The sequence below is a fragment of the Daucus carota genome, chromosome 9, assembly GCF_001625215.2.
Source record: "Daucus carota subsp. sativus chromosome 9, DH1 v3.0, whole genome shotgun sequence".
NCBI lineage: Eukaryota > Viridiplantae > Streptophyta > Magnoliopsida > Apiales > Apiaceae > Daucus > Daucus carota.
Genome location: NC_030389.2, coordinates 15,861,663 through 15,881,327, shown reverse-complemented (window position 1 = coordinate 15,881,327; position 19,665 = coordinate 15,861,663). Strand labels below are relative to the sequence as shown.

The window sequence follows — 19,665 nt, the reverse complement described above, 5'->3', positions numbered from 1 at the left end:
GAGTTATGAGTTGATTGTGAAGCTTCTGGGAATGATTTTACAGGGGCGGAAGGCTATTTGGATACGTAGGGGCTACCTTCAATTGGGGTTCCCACTGAGTGAAACCTGGGTTACGACTGCCAAAGCTTCCATTATGGGGTTACTACCACCTGGGTAGGTTGGCAGACATACTCTTAATAGGACTATTCTTGTTTTTAGGAAGACGGATCGGAAGTGATTAGGAGTGTCCTAGCCATCCTTTATCCACAAATTAAAGGATAAATACTCCTATTTTGAGGAAAATTACTACATATATACGTATATCATGTGTATAATCGTATATACATCCATTATGAAGCCTCCAAGCAGTTTAGTTGGAGTAGGATTCCTCTGGATAATCACTAAAGTAAGCTGATTTATTTGAATTTTTTTTAAAAAAAAATTACTCATAAGAAATAAATAATTTATAAACCACTTTTATTTCTATTATTAGATTTTAATAGTTCATAAGTCATTAATGAGTTAAATTTATCCAAACAGATATTTTAACATCTCCGTTTATCATATAAGTTACGTTAAATCATAAATCACACTAAGTCATGAGTTCGGCCAAACAGGATTCTCGTCAAAGAAAGTATTTACCACGTAAGCTTATAAGGCAAAAAATTTCAACATTTACAGAGCACTCTACAATCTATATAGACAGTAGTCTACAAAGCAACTCTGGCATTTTGATTGTTATATCTCTTTTGTCTTTCCCTTGATTTAATATCTTCAGCACACCTTAAAGTTTTCTCTATTTGGTAGCCTCCTCCAATGCTCACTTCTCTCTCCAAATGGCAACAATAGCTCTCGAAAACACTTACATTTACGTGGAATTTGAACCCCATCAAGAATATAAATTCAAATTCCAAGTCGTTCATTTCTTTCGTTGTTAAACCCCCAACTCTGGCAAAGTATGCATTTCTATAATTCCTGCATAATGATTACGATTATTAGGAAAAGCAGATGTAAATGAAAGACATATCCCTTTCTGCCTCCTGAATAGTATATATTAAAGGGCGGGACGCGCACTAAAGTTTAATCGTATAATTTAATTCTAAGATGTTTTTCTGAATAGAAATTTAATATCTTCTAAAATTTTATTTAGAAAAAGAAAAAATCTTAAAAATAATTAATTAAAGAACTATATTTTTTAAGAATATTGAAATGCGTATCTAGCAGCGAAAAAAAATGTATATAATCAAAATGACAGAGGGAGTATATTTAGCAAGTTTTAAGCATTTTACAAGTGCAGAGATGATGAAGAACTCACCTATCCTCAACATATTTGGAAGCCACCATGATAGTTGTAATGAGAAGCCTGTGTACATTTCTTGCACTAATTAGAAACTGCGGATAATTCTTGCAAAACCTATCAATATACACATATGCAACCACATATACTGATGGTCCTGCTCTTGTATACCTAAAAATCCTCTCCAGATATGCCTGAACCGTCATGTCCGGCATCTCACGGCAGTCGAAAACGCGAGTTTTCGCGCATTTCGACAATGCCCATGTACAGTTTCTAGTAATTCTCTCATTTCTTGCCATGCTTCTTTCTATCAAAGATGCGAGAACAGAAATGACTAGTGGAATGTTTGAGTCTTGTTGGTATGAATAAGAATACACATCATTTCTAAGCTTTCTGGGAGATATCGCCATCTCAAGTCGGTGGTTTAATTTGGAAAAAATGAGATGAGAAGGGTAATTAATATATATTGGAGGATTGATGGAAAGGCATTAAAGGGTTTGGTAGTGAGGGTGATTAAACAAACTCTTCAACTAGACATTTGGAAGGTGGGAGGAAAAGGAGGAAAACAATCAAATTATAAGATATTTGCCTCCTCAATGTAAAGCCAAAGTACATAAAGACAGCTAATGTTCTGAATTAAATAATCATAAGGTGACATTAAAATAGAAAAGATGATCATTATATACTTGGAAGTGCTAGCTTATTAATTAGCGGTATTTATACAATTAGTACTTTAACTTTTAGTGATAAACAAAGTTATATATATCAGCCCAACTAGTATCCCCTCCGTTTCGTATGATCTATTTTGATTAGAATGATTTTAATAAATAAATATTTGATTTAATTTTAATCATATAAAAAGAGGTGGTGAGTATTAAACGAGGGTTGTTGATGGATATGTTATTACAAAATTTGATATATTTTGTAATTCTAACTTTTACACAAATTAAAATCAACGTTACGGACAATGTAATATTTTTTGAATTTTATTTTTATACTTATAATTTCAATATTGTTCAAAATAAATTTAAAATAAAAATCGAATGTAAAGTGAATTTAGTGGATCACATGACTTTATATTATGGCGAAAGTAAATTATACCATAAATAAATTATAAGCCAATTCTTATAGTTAATGTCTAAAGAATTTTAATTATATCATTTTCTAGGTAATATAGCTATAATAGATAAAATTAAAATTAAATTAACATATTCAATATTATTTAAGTCGAATTTAGAAAGAAAACTACTAGTAAAACATACTTCCTCTATCCCATTTAATTTTATACATTTTTTTTTCACTCTCGACACGCACTTCAATGCTCTTATAAAATATAATATAGTTCCATAACTTAATTTAATTTTTTTTTTCTAATAAAAATATAACAGTCAAATCTTTATTAAAAAAAATTTAAAAATAAATTATAAAATTATATTCGCGTCTCCGTCACCCCAATATATACAACTCAGGGGACGGAGGGAGTAAGAAAGTATCTTCGAAACCGAACATGTGTGTCTTATGAGTTATGACTGTGCCTGAAAATAAAGAGTATTTATTTGACTGCCGACAATGGGGTGAATCATGTACAGAAGAAGAGACTAGAGAGGTGGGATGCATTAAAAGAGGGTGGGTCATGGATTCGGTCCGCATCGCAGACGGCATTTAAGGAGACCCAGTAGTAACTGCCTGAAGATTTGTGTTAACAGTGATAGGTTGAAGCAACTTACACGTGCACTCACATCCTCTACCGTCAAACTTCAGATTAGTTATTGTACTAGCATGCCTGTTGGGACATAAGTCGGATGCTCCGATGTGACAGAGATAAAAAAATATATATAAAATCAACCGATAACTATTAAATCAGATACAGTCACAATGATGTTAATGTCAATTGTGAGAAAGAGATAAAGAAATGGATAAAGTCGAAAGAGCTGGGAAAAAAAATCTAGTAAGTTTTTTTTTTTTTTTTTTTTACAATATAGGCTTATAAATTAGAGAGATAAAAGTCCCATTATTCTATTTTATGACACTGTTAGAAATATGTGATACTCGATGACACAAAGTCATTTTGTTCTAGAATAAAATTATATGTAGCTGATCAATGGTTAAGGCAGTAGCAATTGATCAGATTCACCAATCAACGACTGATGTGGTACTGTAACAAAGCTGGATCATCTTAGCGATTGATAGGTTAAATATTGTATACTTTTAAAATTAGCGGTTGATCTATCAATTAATAAGTAGATAGGGTGACATAATTGTAAATACTTGAAGTCATGTAATCTATCCAAGTGAAGTAAAGATCGATCGCCAGTCAAGAAGCATCAATGGCTAACTTATCATTCTATCAATCGTTATATTAATTCCATCAATCGCTAAATCTGGAATGCTATCAATCGCTAATTGTTTTAGCAAATTGATGGTTAGCAGTTGAGAACAACAAGTCAAGTAAAGATCAGAAAGCACATGGGTTGATGTGACAAATACTTCACCAGTTTTGGAAGCTAAACCAAAAGCAGTTTAGTCAAATATTGAGAAACTCAAAGCCTACCATTTTTGGCAAAGCAACAAGAATTTCAAGCTGCCAAATGTTCTATTAAGTCCAAGAAATTCTACATTTGTAATAACTAGAAACTGAGTACTTAAATACTTTTGCAGTCTAGTTTTGTTTGTAGTAGTATATATTCACATTGCAATTTTCATTTCAATGTATCCAAATACTAAGAACTAAAGAGCAAATCAGTAGAGATAACAAGCAAGAAATTGTAAACTTCTGCTCTTCATTCTTTTGTAAGCAGCCAAGTAATTCTTACTTGGAAGGTTCTTAATATAAAAATCTCTCAGGTGGATCAAACAATCCACCTGAAATTTTTAAGATCCTTGTTCTTTAAATTTCTGCTTTAGTTCTAATATTCTCTTGTAGCTTTGAATATAATCTGTTAAGCAAAAATTGGTTGAAATTTTTGTAGATTGTATTCAACTCCCCTTCTAAATCTAACTTATTGTTTGCATTGTGTGAATAACAATTGGTATCAGAGCTGGTCTTCTAACATACAAGAAGTCAAAGATCTAAAAGACAATCAACAATGGGAAGAAGAGATGAAGGAGTCAAAATTCCAATGTTGATTAAGGAACACTACTTTCACTGGAAAGTGAAAATGAGGATGCATCTTCTCCCTCTTGATTCTAGCTACATCAACTACATTGAGAAAGGACCTCATGTACCAGTAAAGATCAACACTTCTATTGGAGTTGATGGCCATGAAGCTGCAGACATTGAAGTCCCCAAGTCTGTCTTTGAGTTTACTGAAGAAGATGAAAAGGAAGTGCACAAAGATAACAAAGCCATGAACATTCTGTTTAATGGTATTGATGATGAAATGTTTGATAGTGTTATCAACTGTACTACTGCTAAAGAAGTATGGGACACTATTCAGACTCTCTGTGAAGGCACTGACCAAGTCAGAGAAAATAAGATGCAGTTGTTTGTGCAACAATATGAAAGTTTTTATTCCAAATCCGGTGAATGTTTAAATGATTTGTTTAACATATTTCAAAAACTGTTAAATGGATTAAAACTTTATGGGAGGATATATCTTGTTAAAGATTCAAATCTCAAATTTCTAAGAGCCTTGCCTAAGGATTGGAAACCTATGACCGTTGCTTTAAGGCAAGCTCAAAATTTTAATGAATATTCTCTTGACAAACTTTATGGTATTCTTAAAACCTATGAGCTTGAGATTCAACAAGATGGGGAACTTGAAAAGAGCTCCAAGAAGGAAAAGATTGTGGCTCTTGTAGCTGAGAAAGAAGATGAAGAGGAGAAGGCATTAAAATCTGTGGTTATTGGTAAAGCTTCAAGTAACAATGCTTGTGAAGGAAAGAATGAAGCTGGAAAGAACAAAGCCAAAATTATTGAAGAAAATGAGGAATCCCTAACTCAAGATGAGCTTGATGATCTTGATGAACATCTAGCTTTTCTTGCTAGAAAATTCTCCAAACTCAAGTTTAAAAGAAATGTAGTTAGCTTTAAAGCCTTCAAAAGAGGAAATCAATCTAAACCATCTGGTATGGTTGATAGATCAAAGTTCAAATGCTTCAACTGTGGCCTACCTGGGCATTTCTATAATGAATGCAGAAGACCCCCTGCTGAGAAGAAGGGTTCTTCATCTGAAAGTGTAGATTACAGAAAGAAATATTTTGATCTACTTAAACAGAACAATGCGAGGGCATTCATAACTGAGGATGGTGACTGGGCTGCTGATGAAGGTGACTCTGATAATGAAGAACATGTCAACTTGGCCCTGATGGCAATTGGAGATGAAGCTGATTCTATTCCAACCAGCAATGGACGGGTAAAAACCACCAACACAACTGATCTTACTAAGACTGAATGCAAACAAATCATTGATGACATGTCCAATGAAATCTATAATCTTAGAGTCTCTCTAAAATCTTTAACAAAAGAAAATGTTAGAATTAAGGGGACTAATGATTTGCTTACTGAGAGAAATGGGAAGCTTGAGACTGAATTAATCCAGATGGATAGATTCAAAAAGTCTACAGAGCTTGCCAAGGATGAGTTGTTGGCTGTTATGAAAAGAGAAAAAATTTTCAAAAAGAAATTGTAAAGGGAACAAGAGATCATTGCTAAGTGGAAGGAATCGTGGAATGTTCTTGAAAATATGTGCTCCACTCAAACTCTTGAGAAAAATAGCAAGAACTCTTGGAAGAAGAACAAAAAGATTCTTGATGGAACCGACAATTCCTTGGATAATGATCATCCATTGATAGACTCTAAATTAAAGGATGGGAATCATCCATCGAAGAATCAGACAGCAGTTGATGAAGAAAAGCTTGAGAAGCTTAACAAGAAATTTGGGCCCATCAATAAAAATTTTGTTAAAGATTTAAAAAGGAGGCATTGGTCATAGTTCTAATTCTGGAGAGACTATCAAAGGAAAGAAGAAGAGCTCTAGGAATGGCAAAGTTGGGATCAATAAAAAGAATGACTATACACCTGATAAAAATGTTGTTAGAAAAACTTGATCTAACTGTGATAGTGTTAATCATCTTGCTAATAACTGCAAAACTGTCTTATCTGATCCATGCATGCTTAATCCTATGATGAATGCTCATATGCCTTACATGTCTATGTTTTCCAATACTCCTGTTCAATATGCTAACATGCCATTCATGCCTAATCCATATTTTGGTGCATTTAACATGCCTGTTATGCCATTTAATAACACTGGTATGAATCATGCTTATGCTAATCAATTTTCTGTAAACTCTGCTAATATTGGTTCATCTAATTCTTTTGTGCTACCTGAAACTAAGAAGCTTAACTCTGAGGATGAGGTTGTGTCAAAACCCTCTGAGTCTAAAGAAGTTAATGTTTCTAAGCCAAAGGTGGCTTCTAACAAAAATGGACCCAAGACGGCTTGGGTATCAAAGTCAACTTAAATGATGTTTGATCTGTGCAGGGAGGAAGAAGGAATCTTTGGTACCTTGATAGTGGGTGTTCAAGGCACATGACTAGAGATTCTACCATTCTCAGCAGGTTTGAGGAAAGAGCTGGCTATTAGGTCCTGAAACGATTGTAGAAGGGGGGGGGGGGGTTGAATACAATCGTCACTAAAAAATCGCGGCGGAATAATCTGATTTGAATTAAAATTTTTAATCAGATTTTAATTAATTAATATAACAATGTTTTAAGTCGTTATATAATTAATAAGGTTCGTTTTAATGTCCACTAAAGTTCGTAGAATAAATTCGACATGATGTATTCTAACTTAGTGATTAAAACAATCGAGTGATCAAAGCACAGAAAACTGTGAATATAACAATTGCAAGTTACAAACAACTTGAAAGCTTTTACAATGCTTGAACAACTTTGAAATGAAGAAGTGAAGCCATATATATAAGCAAATCACTTGGAACTAGGTATGACATTGAAAGAAATGACTTAGTAGCTTAGGAATGACATTACAAAGCAAAGCCATGCCAAAAGGAAGGAAGGAATGACATTTAAAAGGAATGTCATACTGCCATACACGGTATGATATTAATTCCTTGGCCCTCAAGGGTCATTTGGCATGACATAACTAGCCAAAGTCATAAGGAATCAAGAGGTATGACTTAATAAGACATAGAGCATCAAAGGGTATGACATTCTAAGTCATACAACACAAGTCATACACATTTACTAAGAATGTCATACTGATTGACACGGTATGACTTTCTTAAGTCATACAACCGAATGTCAGAAGCAAGCAAACGGTATGACTTTCTATCAGAAAGTCATATCAACTGATTAAACCATGCTAAGCTCATCAGAATGACATTTTAAAGACATGGGAGGAAAGCCATGATGAGTGACACGGTATGAAATTATTGAATAATGTCATACCGACTTCTATATGTATATAAACACTTGTATTTAATTAAATAAATATTCAATAATCACTTAATTAATTATATTAATCATAGAAATTCTTAAATTAAATTAATTCGAAGGTGAATCAATTTAATAAATAAATTATACAACTAATTTAATTATTTTGATAAGTGAAGTGATTAAAGAAATATTTATATAATTCTTTTCTTCAAGCAGCAGGGACTCCAGACATGTTTAAACGTTGTATATCTTCGTCTTGATTGAACGGCCACTTATAGTTGATGCAGAACACTTAATCTGAGTAGCTGACACACAAATGTACTGTCTGGTTCATCTGTATCTAGCTGAATTAAATATCCTTTATCAAATAAACATTTGAGTCGTGGCTTGTTCGTCGATTCTTTGTCTTCGTAGTTCTTCTTCATTAGCAACAATAGTATGGAATTTTCTGAATAAATAAAGTATTAAAACTTTATACCTTCTGGACTTCTGGACGTGCTACAAAAGATTATTTGTACACTGAGGCTTGAACATATTAATGAACTTCTTCCAGTGGTGTGCAGCAGCATCCTGAAATTCTTCAGACATATAATTTCAATAAATCACTTGACGTTCTTCGTACGGATTCCTTCAACAGTATTTGCTATTTACCTTGCTTTCTTATCAGAGTTGAGTTGGTACCTCTTTAATTACAAATAGGCTAAACATATGCCTTTCAATCTCCCCCTATTTGTTTGTTAACATAACATGCAAATTATCGAGAGGATAACTCAACTAACTGATAAGACAAAGGATTAAACATGAATTGTAAATAGTAAAAAGTTTCTGGTATTTCATTAAACATTCACCAGAATTCAAAAGATTACATTAGATTACAAAAGGATGTTCTTATTGAACATATATTACAAATCCCTAATGAATCTAAAGATCAACTTCTCCTTCTTCGATATCAGAAGTGTGAAGGATAGGAGTTGACGGTTCTTCCCTGGTTGGCACTTCAGATGTAGTGGATTCACCACGCTTCTTTCGTTCCTTTGCCAGAGCCAGTTGATGTAGCACTTCCAAATCCACAGGGTCTTCGCGGAAGTCTGATGGCTGAGATTTTGTAACATTTTTCATCCTTCGAAAGTACTGAGCAACATTCTTTCGAGTGCAGTGAGCAAGAATCACATCATCAGCATCAGACTTAGCTTTAGAAGCGAAGCCCTTGGTTCTTAAAAGAGTGGAGGCAAGAGCAAGTTGTTTAGCGGGATACTTTGGCAAGGCTTCTTCGTTGAGATAGACAGTGCTGAAGATCTCCTTGTGAACGAACTTAACACAGTACGGATTCCTGACAACCTGAGGACTGTTGAATACAGCACATTCCAGTAGTTTGTCACGAAGGAGTTCGTTCAGGTTGGAGCTGCGCTTTACCTTATTCCGAAGCACCCAGAGCTCAGATACAGAGAATGATTTCAGAGATTCGACAGATAGTCTGAAAGAACCATTTCTCTGTGTATAGACAATTAGCTCCCATTCTTCTAACAGATTGTTGACTCCCACAGTCAAATAATTCAATTCCAAAGCAAAGGCATGCATAAAGACATCCTCGTCAGGGTTTACCTCTCGAAGATCATAGATCAGAGATAAGAACTTCTTGTCGTTGAAAGGTTCCCTTTGAGGTCCATTGAATATCCTTTTTGCAATGTCCCAGCTTTTTCCAACTTTCTTTTGAATATCAAGATTCTTCTGCTTGCACGCAGCATCATAGATTTTCTGTTTCTCGATCCTGATTTGCTCTTCTGTGATCAACTTGTCCTCTAGAAGTTTTTGGAAATCACGAAGCTTACGCTTCCTAGCTTCATTTTCAGCTTTGAACTTCCGGACATTCTCCTCATGCTCTAGGTCAACAGGTTCTTAATCCTGAAACAAATAACTCTCATCAAATTTACCTTCTTCTTCTGCTTGACGATAGGTAGCATCGAAGATGTCATCATCATCCATATCATTTGGATAGTCATCATAACTATCAGAGTTGAAGACATTGTCGGATTGATGTAACGGTTCTTTGCCTTTAGATTTATCAGATTCTTTGTCAGGGGCAGATCCAGAAGTAGTATTTCCCTTGTTGCTTTGATTTGAGCTATTGCCTCTATCATCCCTGTCACCTTTGTCTTCTCTATTCTCCCCCTTAGTTGAGGGATCCTCTCCGGAGGGTTGATCATCAGACTTGTTGGAGTTTCTGAGGAGTTGATCTAATTTGTTGTCGATGGTCTCAAATTTAGACATGTAAAGCTCATGATTAGATCTCATCTCAACAGCTAACTCATGGATTTCCTCTTTAAGCTCATCCCTGTAAGAACTGGATGGCCTTTCCTCAGCTTTTTCTGATAGGGTCACCAATTGTGCACCCTTCAACTTTTCATTCTCAGCTATCATTCTGGCAAGCTCAGCTCTTAGCTTTGCCATTTGTTCCTCAAACAGAGCAGGGTCAGTGTGTGCACTCACCTCACGTACACTCAAAGCTGTTTCACTAGCCTCACGTGCATGTGTATCGCTCGGTGTTTGCTTTACATCACTCTGTTCATTCACTCTGCCTGCTGTACCTGTATATACCACCAATGTCCCCTGAGATGGGTTCAAAGGTAGTGGAGGAACAAATTGTCCTCCGGACGCCTGTGAGGGCAGATTAACTTGCACGCTGCCAAGTTCCGCCTGATCAGAAAAGAAAGTGTGATCAGCAAAGTTTTCATATATAATACATTGATTTTGAAAATCTGTGCACTCAGTAAACATAGTAACCTGTGTATCTGTTTGGGCTTGCACTAGCGTGAGTGCTAGCACAGTGCTTGACTCTGTACAAGTTACCGCGGCCGGACAGTCAATTTCAATGGCCTCATCCTGTAGAGAGAATGGGTCCAGAGACTGTTTATCTGCCATTTCAAAATCTGAGCCTTGTTGGGAAGGCAAAGATGAGGCTACAGGTGTCTCCATGGCATCCACCCTTTGCTTCTTGGAGGGAGACAGAGCTGTGGGTTGACTCATTAAATTACTCGTACTCCGTTTCCTTGCAACTTTACGAACAGGTTGCATTGAAGTGTTGGTTGATGTGTTTGGAGAAACGAGAGTTTGTTGAAGTGAATCATCAGCTAGGTTATGAACCTGTGTGTTTTCAGGTTCATTGCTGGTAGGCTGGAAAACAAAATCAAGGTCACAAACAAGATCACAACCATAATCTGACGTATCAACATTAAAATTAGATGAGAAGTTAGAAAGTACCTGAGCTACCTGTAGGTCCTGACGGAAGGATTGCAGCTCCTGGTTGATAGGAGAGTCAGAGTGAAGGGGTTGTGAGGTAGATTGTGTTTGTGGTATGATTTGGGATTGTGTTTGGTATGGGAGAGGTTCAGATGAAGATGGTTGATTCTCAAAGAGATCATAATCCAAAGTTTGATCTTCAAATGAAAGGGATAGATTGTTGTTGTTGATGGATAGGGGAGTGATATGATGATTGATTGGATGAATGGTGTGAAAACTGTGCTTCTTGAGATTGTTGAGGTGAATGCTGTTGTTGTTGTTGTTGTAGAAGTTGTTGTTGATGGTGTTGTGCAGGTTGTTGAATCTGCAGGGGTTGAGGTTCTTGAGGTTGCTGCTGAGGTTGAGGTGGAGGAGCCACTTGAAGTTGATACAACTGAAGAGGAGCATTGGACATTTGTAGCATGTAAAGAGTGGTGACAAGGGGAATAGCTGCAAATTTGTTCTTGTTATCCAACTGAGTCATTAATTTGGTGCAGGCACGAGGAACTGGTGCCACGGGAGAGTTGGAGTAGTGTTCTTTCTCAGCGTCAGTCATTTTATCATTGAGAAATAACATGATAAAGCGAGGATAAAAGCATGCAACCTTCGCGTTCTGTTCAACAGATCTGTTCCTTAGCGGTCCCAACTTGGAAATAATGGCTTGCAGTATAAGCTTACCAAAGTTGATTGGACGATTATAGACAATAGTGAACCCAATCTTCTGAAGCAAAGAAGTTATGACATTAAAGTTCTTGCGAGTGGTCGGAGCAAACACTTTAGCCAAAGTGTCGAAGAAGAGGTCCCACTCAGGCTTCAGATTGCCTTTCAACATCCTAGGCAAATTGATCTCTCCCTGATATAAGATTGTCTCAAAGAATTGGGTGAGTTCAGCTTCAGTAGGGAGTTCAGCAAAATTCTCCCTCGGAAATCCAAGTACCCTATTCACATCATCAGTGTTGATGTGAATGGTACGTCCTCCATGTACTTCTCCAGACATTCGATAATTATCCAACAACGTAGTATTTAATGCTGAAGAGTAGAAATCCTATATCGATTGAATCTGGAGTTCTGCAGAAGCTGTAATAGCAGTGCTGACGAGCGACTAACCATTCAGAAAATGGACCCACGGTCTAAAACGTGCCAAACTAGCTTCCCGGTCGAAAAATCCATTCAAGTTAGTCTCCTCGATAACAAAGCGACCGGCCATTTTTAAAATTAAAAATTGAATTAAGTGAGAATTTTTCAAATAAAATATTAATTCTCAAATTTCTCACAAATTTCAATTAATAATCAAATATCAATTAATTAATTAATTAATAATTCGATTTAATTGGATAAAATCGAATTAAAATTTAATTAATCTTAAAATGGCCCAATTAAAGTCCCAAACGCGGTCTTAAGCTCCACTTAGTCCAAAAATCCCCAATTAGACTTTAAAAACCCTAAATTCGAAATCCAAAAACAAGGGTTTTGAAATCAGTTCAAACAACACCACCACAAATCGTCCTATACTGATAAAACAAGGCCAAATGATCACAGAACCGGTGAGAACTCTGTCATACTCTTTCGAATCGATGAAGACTCGTGCAACTCGGTCGACTCGGTTGAAATCGGTGAAAAATTGGGCAGCAATTCGGCTAAGATCGTGATTTATAGTAGTAACCAGCAAGCATTCAGCTTGATTAAACGAAACCAGCAAGTTTTATGGAGAAAACTTGAAAACCGAATGCAAGCAACAATGGCAGTGTGTGTGTGTATGTCGGTGTTGTGTAGGAGATGAATGAAACAGGTATGAGATTTTAAAACAAAATCATATGGACTTATGTGTGGTCGGTATGACTTTCTTAAGGAAAGTCATACCGAGAAGCTGAGAACGGGTTAATATTTGATGCGGTATGACATTTCATATGAATGTCATACCGAGTTTTTGAGTAGAGGCTGGTGTAGACTACGGTATGACTTTCTTTTGGAAAGTCATGCCGTAATGAGGTGTGTGCTGCGAGCTAGAGTCGGTATGACTTTATCAAATAAAGTCATACCGCGCTCAAAACCAGTTTTTCTTAATAAAATAAAGCATAATTATATGATTTTTGATTAAATAAAAAAAACAATAAAACCTTTTGCACATTTAATCAAAAATCTAATACACATAATATATACTATATTACACATATATTTTGTAAAATTCAACTTTAATTAAATACAAATACTTATGAAGTTAACTTTAATTCATTAAAATGAATTAACTTAAAATCAAATATTTATGCTTAATTAATTTTGAAAAATACAAAATAAATACATATAATTATCTAAATGCATAGAGAATATTACAGGGGAGTATGTAGCACTTAGAAAATTATAGAGAAATATATGAACATGCATAATTATACAAAAATTATCAGATAATATACAAACAATTATATAAAATCTAATAACATAGATATAATTACACAGAAAATTCACAAAAATATATAATAATATGTAAAATACATATTAAATATATACAAAGAGAATCATGACATATTTAACATCCCTAGCTCACAAACCAACTTAGAGAAAGTGGATTCATCAAGTGGTTTCGTGAAGATGTCTGCAATCTGATCAGCCGTGGGTACGAAATGTAACACCACAGTACCATTCATGACATGTTCTCGAATGAAATGATACCTGATATCTATGTGCTTGGTCCTGGAGTGTTGCACTGGATTGTTTGAAATGGCTATGGCACTGGTGTTGTCACAAAATATTGGAATTTTGTCGACAAAAATACCATAATCATTTAATTGATTCCTGATCCAGAGAATCTGAGCACAGCAACTTCCAGCAGCTATGTACTCAGCTTCAGCAGTAGAAGTGGACACTGAGTGTTGCTTCTTGCTGTACCAGGAAACCAACCGACGTCCTAGAAATTGACAGCTTGCAGGCGTACTCTTTCTATCAATCCTGCAACCTGCATAATCAGAATCTGTATAGCTGGTTAAGTCAAAACCAGTATTCTTAGGGTACCAAATACCTAAACCAGGTGTACCCTTAAGATATCTAAAGATTCTTTTGACGGCTATAAGATGTGATTCTTTAGGATCAGCCTGAAACCTAGCACACAAACATGTTCCAATCATAATATCTGGTCTACTAGCAGTGATATAGAGTAATGAGCCAATCATACCTCGATAGCTTGAGATATCAACTTTATTACCAGATTTATCCTGGTCAAGCTTAGTGGCAGTGGCCATGGGTGTCTTTGCCGGTGAACAGTCTTCTAGATTGTACTTTCTTAGAAGATCTCTGACATACTTAGACTGGCAAATAAAGATCCCATCTTCCTTTTGGCTTACTTGAAGACCAAGAAAGTAGGATAGCTCACCCATCATACTCATTTCATAATTACTCTGCATTAACTTAGCAAATCTCTTGCACAAGTTATCGTTAGTAGAACCAAATATAATATCATCAACATATATTTGAACAAATATCATATCATTATCATGCAATTTGTAAAAGAGAGTTTTGTCTATGACACCTCTAGTAAATTTATTTTCAATTAAAAATTCAGAGAGGGTGTCATACCATGTCCTTGGTGACTACTTGAGCCCATAGACAGCTTTGAATCGGAAGTCCACAAAATCAGCAAATTCTGGATTTTCAAAGCCAGGGGCTGTTCCAGATATACTTCTTCTTCCAACTTTCCATTCAGAAATGCACTTTTCACATCCATCTGATAAACTTTGAAGTTGGAGTGTGCAGCAAATGCAAGAAATATTCTGATGGCTTCAAGACGAGCAACTGGAGCATAGGTTTCATCATAATCAATTCCTTCTTCCTGAGAATAACCTTTTGCAACCAGTCTGGCTTTGTTTCTCACAACAATGCCATCACCATCTAACTTGTTACGGAAGACCCATCTAGGTCCAATTGTAGATTTTCCTTTTGGTCTTGGAACCAGGGCCCAGACTTCTTGTCTCTCAAATTGATTGAGTTCTTCTTGCATGGCAAGAACCCAATCAGGATCAGCAAGTGCTTCATCTATTTTCTTTGGTTGTAGTTGAGATAGAAATCCAGAAAATAAACATTCGTTAGATGTAGCACTTCTAGTCCTTACACCAACATCAGGATCACCAATAATCAGATCAAAGGGATGATCTCTGCTCCAAATCCTTTCCCTTGGAAGTTGTGTCCTTGATGATTCAGCAGTATTATCATTAGGCTGATGTGTATGACTAGTTGATCCACCAGCTCCCCCTGAGCTGTTGCCCGGTTGACTTGATGATCCACCACTAGCATCAGTGGAATCTCCAGCATTATTGCCATTTCCTCCACCATTGCCTGGATCATTATCATTGTTGTCATCACCTGTTGCAACCTCAGGTGGCACATCATCATCTGAATCAGAATCTGGATAGTTGTCAAACTTCAGAGATTCAGATGGATCAGCAGATTGTAAACTTGGGAGTTTAGTGTCATCAAATGTAACATTGACACTAACTTTCACTGACAGAGTATCAATTACAAAAACTCTATAAGCATTATTAGTATAACCAACAAAAATTCCTTCAGATGCCTTTGGCTCAAACTTGTTCAAGTTCTCTTCTCCATCCTTGAGAACATAACACTTGGCTCCAAAGACATGAAGATGTTTGACATAAGGTTTCTTGTTGTCATACAGATGAAATGGAGTTTTCATATGATCCTTATTGATCAAAGTTCTATTCTGGGTATAGCAGGCAGTAGACACAGCTTCAGCCCAAAAGTACAGTGGAAGCTTCAATCAGTGTTCGATTCTTTCTTTCGACGACTCCATTCTGCTGAGGAGTCCTTGGTGCTGAATACTGCCTTCTAATTCCCTTTTCAGAGTAAAAGTTGGTTAAAGTTTGATTCTTGAATTCCGTGCCATTGTCTGATCTTACAGCTTTCACTGGCACACCTTTATACAATTCAACTAACTTTATATGATCAATAACTGTCATCGGGGTTTCATCCTTAGAGGCCAGGAAGTAAACCCAAGTAAATTTCGAGAAGTCATCCACAATGACTAAGGCATATCTTCCTCCATCAATTGATGCAACATTCACGGGGCCAAACAAATCCATATACAGTAAGTGAAGTGGATTTGTAATGGTATTGATGGTCTTGCCTTTGTGAGATGCTCTCTTCGCTTTTCCTTTCTGACAAGCTTCACAGAGATCATCAGTTGAGAATTCCAGGGAAGGCAACCCTTTCACTAGATCTCTCTTGACTAGAGAGTTCATGGTTTTGAAGTTGAGGTGTGAGAGCTTCTTATGCCATAACCAACTATCTTCAGCAGACGCTTTGGCGTAGAAACAGTGAACTTCGTTTCCTGGTCCTGAAGACAAATCAGCTACGAATATATTGCCTTTCCTTATGCCACATAGTGAAGGACGCTTATCCTTGATATGTTTAATGATACATATCTCCTTTTCAAAATGAACATAATATCCTTTGTCACAGAATTGACTGACACTCAGGAGATTATGTTGAAGTCCTTCAACTACTGCAATATCTTCTATGATGATTCTTCCAATTTTGTACTTGACATATCCCACAGTACGACCTTTGCTATTATCAGCAAAACTGACTGTTGGGCCAGCTCCTTCTCTTATGTCTTCCAGCAGGGATCTATTGCCAGTCATGTGCATTGACGCTCCACTGTCAAGCACCCAGGTAACTCGTACAATTCCACTGGCACCCTGCAAAAGACAACTTGATTAAACCTTCTTTGGGACCCACACTTGATTGGGTCCAGCAAAGTTAAAGAATTGATTTCTATCAGGTAATACAACAGAGCCTCTTGGACTGATACTTGGCTCTGACTTGACTGAACTTACTTCCTTAACAACAGCCTTATAAACCTTGGTTTTAGGCTTTGGAACATAAGTCTCCTTCCTAACACGAGGAGGACTAGCAGTCTTTGATCTAGCATGCTTATTGTTTGTGTGTTGTCTAGGAGATGTGTTTTCATTTTTAGCATGCAAATTTCTAAAATAAGCAGACATCATATTGAAAGCACAAGTCATGCAATTATCAACACCATAACATTTATGACATGCATCAAAAACAGGAACAACAGGAATATCAGTCACAGAAGTAGGAACATCAATAGATTCTACTCTAACCTTGTTAACAGATTTAAAGTTCTCAGTAGAATGACATCTATTGTCCTTGTTCTTACTATTCACAAAATTATTAGGCTTGTTGAATTTAGTTCTCTCAGAGTTGACACCTAAACCAGCTTTAGGCAACCTAACATTGCCTTTCACTTTGATTGGTTTCAGTGATGTCAGGATCTCATCTCTCTTCTCATTACTCTCTTTCATTTTAAGGTCTTCCTGTTTGAGTTCATATTTAATGACAACAGGAGTTTCTAAAAGAGGTTCAGCTTCTGAGGATTTGAACAAGGGTTGAGGGGAATCCTTCAAAACAAAAGGAATTCCTCTCTCCTTAGCACTCTTCTTAAAGGGAGTAATGTTACTAGCCTTACCTACAGATTTGTTATAGTCAAAACCTATTCCAACAGTTCTCTTGATCTCTTGTTTATCATTAAGCTCTTTGACTATAGTGGAGGCATCCTTAAAGGCTTTACATTTCACTTTCTCTTCGTCTAGCTGAAGTCTTAAAGCAATCTCACCTTTCTCTAGAACTCTGACTTTAGCACATTGTAATCCTAAATCCAATGTCAGTTGTTCAGTTTTAGGTTTTAATACGTTCATCTCATTCATTTTGTAAGCATGAATATCTAAGACTAGTGTATCAATTTTAAGATTGGCAGCTTTCAACTTTTTAATAGCATCATCTCTTTCAAGTCCTAATTGCATAAAAAGTTTAGGGCATGTAGGATCTACCTGAAAGCTTCCAGCATGAGGAGGTGAAGATGATCCAGCATTAGCCATAAGAGCAACATTCCCTAGCTGCTCCTCTTCATCACTATCTATATAATCCCAGCTTTTCCCTTCTGCCAGATAAGACTTGCTTTTGAAATTTTGATTTCCAGAAGTACCCTGATGCTTTCTCACTAGTGCATCATACTTCTGCTTCAGCTCGTCGTAGGAATCTTTTCTCTTTCCTTGAACCTTGGGCTGTTTGCATTCAGTTGCAAAGTGTCCTGGTTCACCACAGTTAAAGCATTTGAACTTTCTTCGATCCACCATCCCAGTCTTGTATCCTCCTTTGGTCGTAGAAGATGAATAACCTCCTTTTTGAAACCTGTTGACAGTAGGTTTGTACTTGTAGGAGGGGTTCTTTCTGAATCTCATGTTTCCAAACTTCTTGGCAAACAGAGATAAAGATTGATCTTCTAATTGTTCTAGCTCTTCCATTGTATAGAACTCTTCGTCACCACTGGAAGAAGCAGTCTGACCCATCTCAGTTACAACAAATTCCTGAGTGGTTTTAGAAGGAACAACAACATCCTTCTTCTCTTCCGATACAGGTTACTCAACAACTAGAGCTCTCGAATGGTTCAGTGTTTTACCCCAGCCATATATCTGTTTACTTTGAACTTGTTCAAGTTCATAAGTTTTCAACACTCCGTAGAGTCTCTCCATAGATATCTCATTCAGATCTCTGCTTTCCCTGATGGCAGTGATTCTGTGTTCCAGATGTTCAGGAAGTGTTAAGGGAAATTTCATGTTGACCTCTTTCTTGTCGTAGTATTTCCCATTTAAATTTAGATTATTAATCAGATTATTAAGTCTGATAAACACTTCTGAAATCCCTTCTCCGGGATTGGAACCAAACTGTTCATACTGAGCCATCAGTATCTCTTTCTTGTTTTCTCTGACTTCATCTGAGCCTTCATTGATAATCTCTAACGTATCCCAGATTTGCTTGGCGTTCGTACAATTAACAACAGCATTGTACATTACTGGATCTAGAGATTCTACCAAAATCAGTTGAAGAGCGTCATCTAAGTTCATCTGTTCACCCTCTTCATCTGTGTACTCATGAAGTTCTTTCAGAATGGTCTGATGAGGTATTAACACACCTTCTTCTTCGTGTGCTAATATGACTTTCATCGGAATAGAAACACCCTTGTTTAATATCCCGATATATTTTCTGTTGGCTGTGCGGAGGAATAATAACATGTGCCTCTTCCATAGGCTAAAGTGTTCCTTGCTGAACGGTGGGATTTTGATGCTACTGATCTTTTGTGTACTCATGTTTAAGGATTTAAAGTGAATAGTGTTTGGATGAGATTTGGATTTTTAAAAGAAAAATATTTTAAATCAGAATTAATTTTTGGAATAAAATTAATTCGAATAAAAAATATTTGAACGTTATAGAGTGTGTATAGGATCTGATACGGAAAAATGGTATCTGTAACGCCTGTAATATTTGACTCATATATATATTACAGTATTTCATTTTGGTGATATATGAAATTTCGTGTTTTAATTGCCAAATTATGTGAATTTGACTCTTTTGTCGTTACGTGACTTTCGTATATCGTTTAAATGTACTTGTACGACTTTTGGTGGATAATTCTCGCTACGCGATTAAATAATATTGCTAGTTGCGACGGTTTTGACTTTATATTAATAAATGCGATCGTTGCCGTTACCCGATTAAATAATAGTAAAGATATATGCGACTCAGTGATATTTGATAAATTGCGAGTAGCCGATAAACTTTAACTTGTAAAATAGCGTTTAGTATATATATTCTTCTCGAGATTTTACGTGAATTATATTTGTGTTTT

General features: G+C 36.2%; 2 protein-coding genes across 3 annotated transcripts; one reads left to right on the top strand and one right to left on the bottom strand.

Moving 5' to 3' along the window:
- Window positions 1–598: 598 nt before the first annotated feature.
- On the bottom strand, window positions 599–1,900 carry LOC108202035 (cyclin-U2-1). Of its 2 annotated transcripts, XM_017370402.2 has the most exons (3): window positions 1,448–1,900; window positions 1,295–1,342; window positions 599–954 (listed from the first exon to the last, which is right to left on the bottom strand). In XM_017370402.2, exons 1-3 carry the CDS (start codon window positions 1,684–1,686, stop codon window positions 690–692), a joined length of 552 nt encoding a protein of 183 aa, XP_017225891.1. In that variant the 5' UTR covers window positions 1,687–1,900; the 3' UTR covers window positions 599–689. The 2 variants fall into 2 exon arrangements, with proteins under 2 accessions (XP_017225891.1, XP_017225890.1); XM_017370401.2 differs by having other exon boundaries at window positions 1,295–1,892.
- A 2,462-nt stretch (window positions 1,901–4,362) lies between these two features.
- LOC135149436 (uncharacterized) lies at window positions 4,363–5,907 on the top strand. Its single transcript, XM_064085161.1, has one exon. The coding sequence runs from the start codon at window positions 4,363–4,365 to the stop codon at window positions 5,905–5,907; it is 1,545 nt and encodes a 514-aa protein (XP_063941231.1).
- The last annotated feature ends 13,758 nt before the right edge of the window (window positions 5,908–19,665 follow it).